The sequence below is a fragment of the Sinocyclocheilus grahami genome, unplaced genomic scaffold, assembly GCF_001515645.1.
Source record: "Sinocyclocheilus grahami isolate Dianchi unplaced genomic scaffold, SAMN03320097.WGS_v1.1 scaffold519.1, whole genome shotgun sequence".
Lineage (NCBI taxonomy): Eukaryota > Metazoa > Chordata > Actinopteri > Cypriniformes > Cyprinidae > Sinocyclocheilus > Sinocyclocheilus grahami.
In genome coordinates this window covers 655,098-664,925 of record NW_015505698.1, presented here as the reverse complement: position 1 = coordinate 664,925, position 9,828 = coordinate 655,098, and the positions used below count along the sequence as shown (strand labels likewise).

Genomic DNA, 9,828 nt, shown 5'->3' with positions numbered 1-9,828 from the left:
TGATGAGGAGAAACAATAATGTACAGTATGTGGAAAATAATCTGTTTTTTGAACCTTAAACCGCATAAACACATTTCATTACACCAAATACACAAAATACTGTTCTTTTTAGCGGCATCATATGACCCCTTTAAAATGAGACCAATCGGACCAATCACCGCAGATTAGCGTCACGCAAAGGAAGGGTCTGGAAAAATTAATCGTTGAGCGAATCGTTTGGGAGTCGTTGAGCAAGTAAGGTAAAAATAAATGCATATTATAAGACAATGAAAGTGTTTTTTGACATTGCATGCATGTCAACCTGTTGTTGGGGACTCCCAAAACCAAAATATGAACCTTTCATTACCCATAATGGGGGCACTTTAACATTTATAATAAGAATCATTATTAACAATTGAGCACCAATAATAATTGATAATAACTGAGCATCAAATTACAGTATTGTTCAGAATATAAGACCCCCCCCAATCACAATCACATTTAACAATAAACACTTCATAGCATACCATAAAAATAACCTGTAGTCCATCTGAATTTGATAACAATTGCCAGGTCTGTGAAACAAAACCAGCCCAATTGCTATTCAAAACAATTTGAATAGAAACCCATGGACTTGGCAACACTGCATGTAGCCTATGTAATTGTAATTAACAGAAGAAGTGAAATCATATTGTAGTCTTGAAATCAGCCTGAGAGAAAAAACAGTAGTGCAATAAACGGTTTAAACTGGCCTCACTTGGCTCCTCAGATCATCATGTTATTCATGTCAGTCATTAGTCTATTCTTCTGCCTCTCTGGGTTCACTCTCACTATCATCACTCTCATGCTCTGGCTCCACCGGCTCCTCTCACAGAAGGTCATCCTCGCTCCCATCCAAAGCATCTGAGATGCAGCATCTTTTGAAGCAGCTGATGATGCTCTCCGGGGGCACTGCAGCCCATGCCTGGAGGATCCGATCACAGAGCAGCCTCACTGCAGGCTTCTGTATTTTTCCAGATGGTGTGGGTGTGTGATTGCCAGACAGCAGCCACTCTGTGTATCTCTTGCACAGATTATCTTTGAATGGCTTTTTTACCACTACATCCAACACCTGTAGCTGACTTGTCATCCCTCTGGTATGATCACGAGGTCACCGTTCATTGCCTGCAGTTGAGTTTTGACAGGTGACATGTCCACCGAAAATGCAGTGACAGATGGCAGATGTTGGCATGTCAAAAAACACGTGTTTGATTCACATTGAATGTCCAATCCAGCCATCGTCTAAACGTTACACTCTGACGCACCATATTTCCTGGCTGCTTGAGAGTTGTTTGTGTTTATCACCATGAGCTTAAGTTTGCATCATAACCAGTCCTCAGTCGCTGGTTCACTTGCTTGACTTTTAAACTGCTGTGTTCAGGACAGTCACTCACCATCATGCAGTCCCCTGGCACTGTAAATTTGTTTGTAAAAATGTCATTTTATACATATTTGGCGCCACCTATTGTTGCATGTGTATTGTTGATGTGATCTGATTTTTCAACCCCATTTCTTTCAGCTTTATTTCCATGAAAAAGCACTGCCTCGTATTCTGAACAATACAGTAGCATATTACAGCTTAAGTTTGCATCATAACCAGTCCTCAGTCGCTGGTTCACTTGCTTGACTTTTAAACTGCTGTGTTCAGGACAGTCACTCACCATCATGCAGTCCCCTGGCACTGTAAATTTGTTTACAGGGCCAGCTTGCTTCAGTGCTGTGGGGAATGCTCATTTTATACATATTTGGCGCCACCTATTGTTGCATGTGTATTGTTGATGTGATCTGATTTTTCAACCCCATTTCTTTCAGCTTTATTTCCATGAAAAAGCACTGCCTCGTATTCTGAACAATACAGTAGCATATTAGAGTGATTTCTGAGGAATTACAATCATGAGAACTTTAGTGTTTTCACCTTTTTAAGTCAGTTATTTCTAACTGTGCCAGTAGGAAATATCAGTTTACATTTCCAAACATTTATTTTGCCATTAATTGTAATAATCCAGTGAGATTTTTGTCTAACAATAGGCAGCGCTCCAGAGATCTTCTGAGGAATTACAATCATGAGAACTTTAGTGTTTTCACCTTTTTAAGTCAGTTATTTCTAACTGTGCCAGTAGGAAATATCAGTTTACATTTCCAAACATTTATTTTGCCATTAATTGTAATAATCCAGTGAGATTTTTGTCTGACAATAGGCAGCGCTCCAGAGATCTGATCTGATCTGATCGTCATCAGTCTGTCTGGAATGACATGAAGAAACAGAACAAACTGAGGCAGACTCAATCCAGAAGAACTGTGGAAAACAATCAAACATTTATTTTGCCATTAATTGTAATAATCCAGTGAGATTTTTGTCTAACAATAGGCAGCGCTCCAGAGATCTGATCTGATCTGATCATCATCCAGTCTGTCTGGAATGACATGAAGAAACAGAACAAACTGAGACAGACTCAATCCAGAAGAACTGTGGAAAACAACGTCTCCAAGATGCTTCAAGAAACCTACCTGCAAAACTCCCTGAAAAACTATGCGCAAGTGCACCGAGGGCAAAAGCTGCTTTAAACACAAAGGATGCTCACATCAAATGTTGACTTGATTTAGCTAATAGAAGTTAACTGATAAAGAAAATCTATTTATGACATTATTTTTGACAGCATCCTCATTTTACAGCATTAACAGTGCTGTAGCTTTGCATCATCAAAAAGTCATAATATTTATATGGCAGAAAAAGTAAGGGCGGTATATTAACTTCTTATACATACACACCAGCGACAATGTACAGGCTGTCTCCCTCTGTGCCCTCTCGGATGATGTCCTCACCAGGCCGACAGTCCAGAACCTTCATCAGATCGACCATCATACTGATCTGCTCCTCATCCAGACGACGGAGGAAGTCATTCTTATGAATGGCCTTCACAATCCGAGCCTTCTCACTGATGGCCAGACACACATAAACAAAGCATAACCTTTGGGGTTAGTAAAAACAAAAGCATCTATTAAGTTATTTTGAGACTGCTGTTAAACTAGGCCTTGTTCAGACTGTCAGTAAAAATCGGATTTTTTGCATATCCAGATATTGTACAGATTTTGAAAGTCTGGACCGCAAAAAAACAAACATAAAATTGTTGTTCAAATATGATGTAAACACATATGGAGGTGGCTTGAGTCCGATTTTTACGATGCATCTGAGTCTGGATGCTGTGGTTTCTCAAATCAGATTTAAATATATAGTTCAGTCATGAAACTCTAGATGGACGGGTTGTTAATGTAACTGATGATATTCAGAGAGTTAAACGACTTGGCACAGCTGATTGGATCATGCTGCATTTGCAGCCAATGAGCTTACTGCCTTGCATTTATATGGCTGGCTAGCATTCACTAGAGATTCCTGCAGCGCGCTTTCAGAGTTTCTCTGAAACCCTCCATCTTCCCCAGCTCCACCTGTATAGATCTGCTACGGGTTATTTTATATGCTATTTGTGCAGCAGCAGTATGTCTTAAATACTCACGGCACCGTATCGCCGTATGCATTGGCAGTAGCAAGTTCCTGTTTTTGCTTGGAGCAGCAGCAATAATCTACAACTACAGCAATAACCAACAGCAGCAGTAATTCAGCAGCAGCAGTGTAGCAGATCTATTCTGCCAAGACCAAATACATTAACATTGTCATATCCATCACCATGCTAAAATCTCTTTCGACACACAACGATAATGTCAGTGATGGAAATGCCAGAAGTATTCATACACTATCCAAACAAAGCTGAAGACGGCTGTGACTACAGCATGTAACCTCACAATATACACCGATTTCCTCCATCATAAGTTTTTCTTGTATGACAGAGTTCTGCACTGTGACATGGCAGACATTGGAGGTCGAGATGATGCACCTCTATTTTTCATGCATCTGTTTTGAAAGCCTCGTCACATGTGTGAGTACGTCTGTGAGGCAACCAGAGCAACCCATGCAGATAAGTTGGTTATGTCTGGATACGCAAATCTGATTTGATCACATGCATTTACATGCTGGACAATCTGTACTGAAAAGAGCTGATTTGAGAAAAAAAATCCAATTTGCCTGCAGTCTGAACACAGCCTTAGATTCCCAGGGTTCTTGATTAGTATGTGTTTTAAGTTACCTGGCAGTTTTATTGACTCTGTTGGCAGTGATTTCCAGGACTTCTGGTACTCGCTCCGGAGCCATGACAGCTGCCCGACTCTGTCGAACCTCAGGCATTTCATTACTGTTTTGTTGAGGTGCACAATCTGACAGGGAACATTAGAAGTGAGTCAATGTATAAAACTTATAAAACTTTATACACACTAACGACCAGACTGAAATGATCAGGGATATTACAGGGATTTTTTTATTATACAGATTGGCAGATGCTACACAGAAGTAACTAGTTACATGTAACTAAATTGTGTAATTTAATTACAAAATGAATGTAATTGGAATCTGTTACAGTTACTAAGAAAAAATGAATGTGTAAATTACAATTACTTATGAAAATGTTAACGATTACAAAGGGGGTTACATCTGAATTTTTTTCACATACACCCACATACAGATTTAATTGATTTCTTTCATAAATTGCATTGACTGCTCTAAAATATGACATGCAGGACAGGACACATGCTTTTTCAATAACTGTTTTACTTCCTATTTGGGTGTATGTATATGTTATATTTGTTTGAGATTAACCATTTTTTCCAAGCCATTGTTAGATGCCAGTGTTTCCTGTCATATAGCTATGCAAAGATTTGATTTCAAAAACAGTATCATAGCTATTAAATTATATCTTGCTATGGTTTTAAATCTGTATTTAACCCCAGAATGATCTCAAAGTAAGTCAGATTTTGTGGTGGCTGTGCTTTAAAGTTAAATTATTATAATATTATCTCAAGTGATGGAGGATTTTGAAAGTGACAGTAATCAGTGTTGAATACTACTGTAAGGCTTACATGTTTGGAAATGATTAACAGTTGAAAACAATGTAAATTTAGAAAAATAATCAAAAAGTAATCTAATGTAATCAGTTGCATTACTTAAAGTAATTGAAATTGTTACACTACTTATTACATTTCAGATTGGGTAACTTGTAATCTTTAACCTATTACATTTCCAAAGTAACCTTCCCAACACTGTTCGCCAACCAAAAGTCTGTTATTAATAACATATGAAGGAAGCAGATGAAAGAGGATGCAGATAATATTCATTAGTCTGTTCTGTCTTACCAAGCTCATCCAGTTGTCCTTGCAGCACCTGTAACAATCTCTCTTTCTGTTCAAGCTGTCTCTCTGTAAGAAGAAAACAATATTCTAGTGTGCATTAAAATCGCATACAAATGTGCACTCATCAGATAAACAGTGAAAGAAGTCACGGCTCGGATCTAGTCTTACTCAGCTCTTTGTTCTGGTTCTGGAGTTCCTGGTTGAGCTGGCATTCTTTCTCCAGCATTTGTCGTAATTTCTTGAGTTGGACTTCCATTGGCCTGGTGAGATTCACCTTTACTAGAGCAGCATGACACTGACAAAGAGCAGTAAAAACTCACACGTCACACTGACTGACAATTAATATGTAACTGCAACCTTTAAAAAAAAATGTAAAAATGCAGATTTGCTGAACCAGTCTTCAAAATTATGAATGACCATCAGTTACAGTGACAAAACACACAACAAAAACATTTTAGGAAGACTAAATTAAAACACAGATCTTATAATTGGAGGAAAAAAATCTGAGATGTTTTTATCCAGATGTGTTCAAATGAATGGGATTGGCATAAGTCTGCGAAACACAGATTTAACCTCTTGTTCTGACCCAATAGTGATTTAGTGTCTAAGTTGTATAGATTCATATAAAAGGTATAAAATTTGCATCGATTTGTCTTTGCAAAGTAATCATGCCAAATATGAAACCAGATTCAGGAGCATTTAGGATTCATGTTGTAGTATATAGTTACTAAACCAGTCCATCTGGAAATAGTGTTTACAAAGTACCGAGTTTATATAAACAAGCACTTTTGAGAAACATATAATCACAGTTATAAGGTTTGCAGGTTAGTGGATTAAAAAAAAAAAAGTTAAAAAGCAACAATACTGTTAAATTATTGCCATACAGTTTTGTAAGTAATTTAGAATGATCTGATACCATGGATTCTCACGTGATAAAATCCACCTTTTGCACCAACTGCACACATCCCTGCAAACAAGCCTGCACTGGCCCTTTACAGGCTGCCAGTGCAGGGCCCCTGAGAATTTGCTCATTGGCAAAATGTTGGCCCCTTAGCACTGGCCCTGCATGGGCAGCCCTCACTTAGCCTCCAGGAAGCCTTAGTGCGGTTTTATTGAAAATAATAAAGTTTGAAATCACCGTTATGGAGATAAGCGCTTGCTTTAGTTGTGCTCTTTACCCTTAACTTTAATGTTTCTTCGTCATCAGTTAGGAATCTAGGTGTTTTATTTGATAGCAATCTTTTCTTAGAAAGCCATGTTTCTAGCATTTGTAAAACTGCATTTTTCCATCTCAAAAATATATCTAAATTACGACCTATGCTCTCAATGTCAAATGCAGAAACATTAATCCATGTGTTTATGATCTCAAGGTTAGATTATTGTAATGCTTTATTGGGTGGTGGTTCTGCACGCTTAATAAACAAACTCCAGTTGGTCCAAAATGCAGCAGCTAGAGTTCTTACTAGAACCAGGAAGTATGACCATATTAGCCCGGTTCTGTCAACACTGCACTGGCTACCTATTAAACATCGTATAGATTTTAATATCTTGCTTATTACTTGCTTATTAAAGCCCTGAATGGTTTAGCACCTCAGTATTTGAACGAGCTCTTGTTACATTATAGTCCTCCACGTCCACTGCTTTCTCAAAACTCTAACAATTTGATAAAACCTAGAATATCAAAATCAACTGCTGGCGGCAGATCCTTTTCCTATTTAGCGCCCAAACTCTGGAATAACCTACCTAACATTGTTCGGGAGGCAGACACACTCTGTCAGTTTAAGTCTAGATTTTAAGACCCATCTCTTTAACCTGGCTTACACATAACACACTAACACATTTCTAATATTCAAATCCGTTAAAGGATTTTTTAGGCTGCATTAATTAGGTCAACCGGAAAAAAACGCATAAAATTCAAACCATTGATGTTTGCCTACAAAACTACCACTGGCTCTGCACCTCTGTACCTAAATTCACTATAGACTTATATGCACATTATTGTGCCATCCCAACGAAGCACAAAATCACTTTCACATTAACCTGGTGGTGGAATGACCTGTCCAACTCGAGTCTTTCAGCCATCTTCAAGAAACAGCTAAAGACATCTCTTGAATCTACACTCGACCCTTTCTCTATTCTGTTTCTAAAAACAAAAACAACCATTGCTACACTCTTAAAAATGAATGTTCTTTATTGGTATGAATGGTTCTATGGAGAACTTTGAACATCCATGGGACCTTTCAAATGCAGAAAAGGTTCTTTAGTCAAAAAAGGTTCTTTAGATCCATTCCGGGGCCCCCCCTCCCCCTTGGAATCGTCCTAACCTCCCCCCCGCCTTACTGCTCGTCTCAGCACTTACATATTGTTGCTCTTTTGTTGGTTTGATTGCTTCTATTGTCCTTATTTGTTAGTTGCTTTGGATAAAAGTGTCTGCTAAATGATTAAATGTAAAGTAAATGTACTAGCAGGTTGTTTTAGGTAACATTAACAATAGTACCTACAGTGCATGATTATTGTAGGTTCTAGTGAAGTTGTAACTCCTGGTTCACTTGTTGGCTGCTGGGGGCCAACTAAGGGCTCGGACACAATTCAAACACTGGTGCTTTAAAGTAAACTACGCAGCAGAAGTTCCATGAGTGTGAAATAATCATAGGGCAAGATGGGATCATATTAAAAATCCCATCTTTTAAAAAAAAGAAGATAAAATTAGTTTTATTTTAATAAAATTAAAATGTTATTATAAGTCATTATGCATTCTGTAAAACTTTACCTATGGGGAGCATCTTGTAGTGGGGTTCTTCAAATAATTTTACATTTTGTGATATGACAACTAAATTAGTGAATGTTTATGTTTATTTCCCTTCATTCCATCAGCGAATGTGTCATCGGCCATCACCAGAAGGATAGAAATTATAATTACAAAGTACATATCTTCCTATCATTTCTTCAGTGTTTTTTCCACAGCCAGAAACAAACAGACACTGTTTTACAACCATTTCTGAGTTTCATTTTTATCCCCGTGCACGGTCTGTTATTGTAGTATTGATCAACTTGATTCTAAATGTCATATAGAAACAAAACAAACTGTAAAAAAAAAAAAAACTCATTCTAAATGGACACTTTTGGACAGTGTCTTCCTGTTGACACGGAGACAGATCACCAGTGAAGACCTTGTCTCTTAGACGGCCATCAGGACAAGACCACAGGAACCAGATGAGTCCTCTGCACAATCTGACTTTGCTGCAGCCTGGAATTGAACTGCTGGTTTGCCTGGTGATATTGTCGACTTGATTGCACAGATACTATTTAAACTGAGCTGAGCTGGATGATGAAATCCCTGAATTCAATGATGAACTGCCTTTAACTGAAAATTGAGTGTTTACTATTGTCATTTTGCATTATTGACACACTATTTTCCTATTTAATACTGTTAAGTTGCTTTGACACAATCTGTATTGTTAAAAGCGCTATATACTGTATATAAAGGTGACTTGACTTGACTTGACTTGACGTGGATGGTTCTTGGCCAGAATAAGCTACAAAACAGGCCAGGTATTATGCTGCTAGTCAAAAGTCAAGCTAACTAGGAATGACTCCCATTCAAATGGCATCCATTTTATAAAGCAGTGCGTTGAATAGCAGCATTTCAAAACCATTGTTAACCTTTGAGGAAATGATTAGCTAGCCTTATTACCCTCTATGCTGTACACTTTATGACTGAAGAGGCGGTCAGGGTCTACTGAAATCCTACTGGTGCCCAGCCATCATTGCTTGCTAAAGGAAATTGGAGGGTTTAGACAGGGTTGGTGGACAACATAATGGATAACACTATCGTTTATACTGGTGCAGAGATATAAAATGATCTTTGGATTAAAGCTCTCTGCCCTGTCACGTGTCTAGAATATTGTCAATTGTAAGGCGTAGTAGATAAATGGAAAGCACTTGACAACACAGATACACACTGCTAATCTGTGCAAATAATACCAGTTTGTCATCTCTGACTACAATCAAATCTCTGTTTTATTTCTTAATGAAACCTACCTGAGCCTTCACGCTCTCACTCCCTCCAGATCGGTGTGTGTTCTGGCAGAAAGATCAGCTTGATGGATAGAAATCATTAACCTGACGCTCCACCCTTCATCACAGGTAAAAAGGAAAAAGTGGTTATGCTAGAACAGAACCATAAGAACATTTCTATGCGTAGACATTAAAAGTTCAGAAGATTTACTATAGCTTTCAGTTATGTTTTTTTTTTTTATTATTAACTTCAGCCGTGTCTCCAACTCCTACCATTCATTGTAAGAGAAAAAATACACATACACAAAGGACAGTAATGGAGGCCAATGAGAAAAGCTCTTAATTTGTTATCCATTCCAAATCCTTAGTAGCCTATATTGAACAATCCTGTGCCAGTCTATCAGAGTTATTATAATGTGCCCACATGTACACACCAATGCAGGCCTGCTTACACTAAGAGTAAAGTATGCCAGCATCACATCCGCCAAACCAGTCCCTAATCAGTAATGCAAAGGAGAATTTCCAAATGTGTCAAAAACAAAGGATGTTATACAGAAA

The 9,828-nt window shown here is 38.0% G+C and overlaps 1 protein-coding gene across 1 annotated transcript in view; it reads right to left on the bottom strand.

Moving 5' to 3' along the window:
• prkg3 (protein kinase cGMP-dependent 3) overlaps positions 1–9,369 on the bottom strand; it is a 30,389-nt gene extending 21,020 nt beyond the window's left edge. Inside the window, exons 1-5 of the mRNA XM_016237578.1 lie at positions 9,295–9,369; positions 5,422–5,548; positions 5,257–5,319; positions 4,158–4,284; positions 2,788–2,954 (exon numbers count right to left, since the gene is read on the bottom strand). Coding sequence (XP_016093064.1) covers positions 2,788–2,954; positions 4,158–4,284; positions 5,257–5,319; positions 5,422–5,509 — 445 coding nt within the window. The 5' untranslated portion in view covers positions 5,510–5,548; positions 9,295–9,369. The remainder of the gene's footprint in view (positions 1–2,787; positions 2,955–4,157; positions 4,285–5,256; positions 5,320–5,421; positions 5,549–9,294) is intronic.
• Positions 9,370–9,828: the final 459 nt, after the last annotated feature.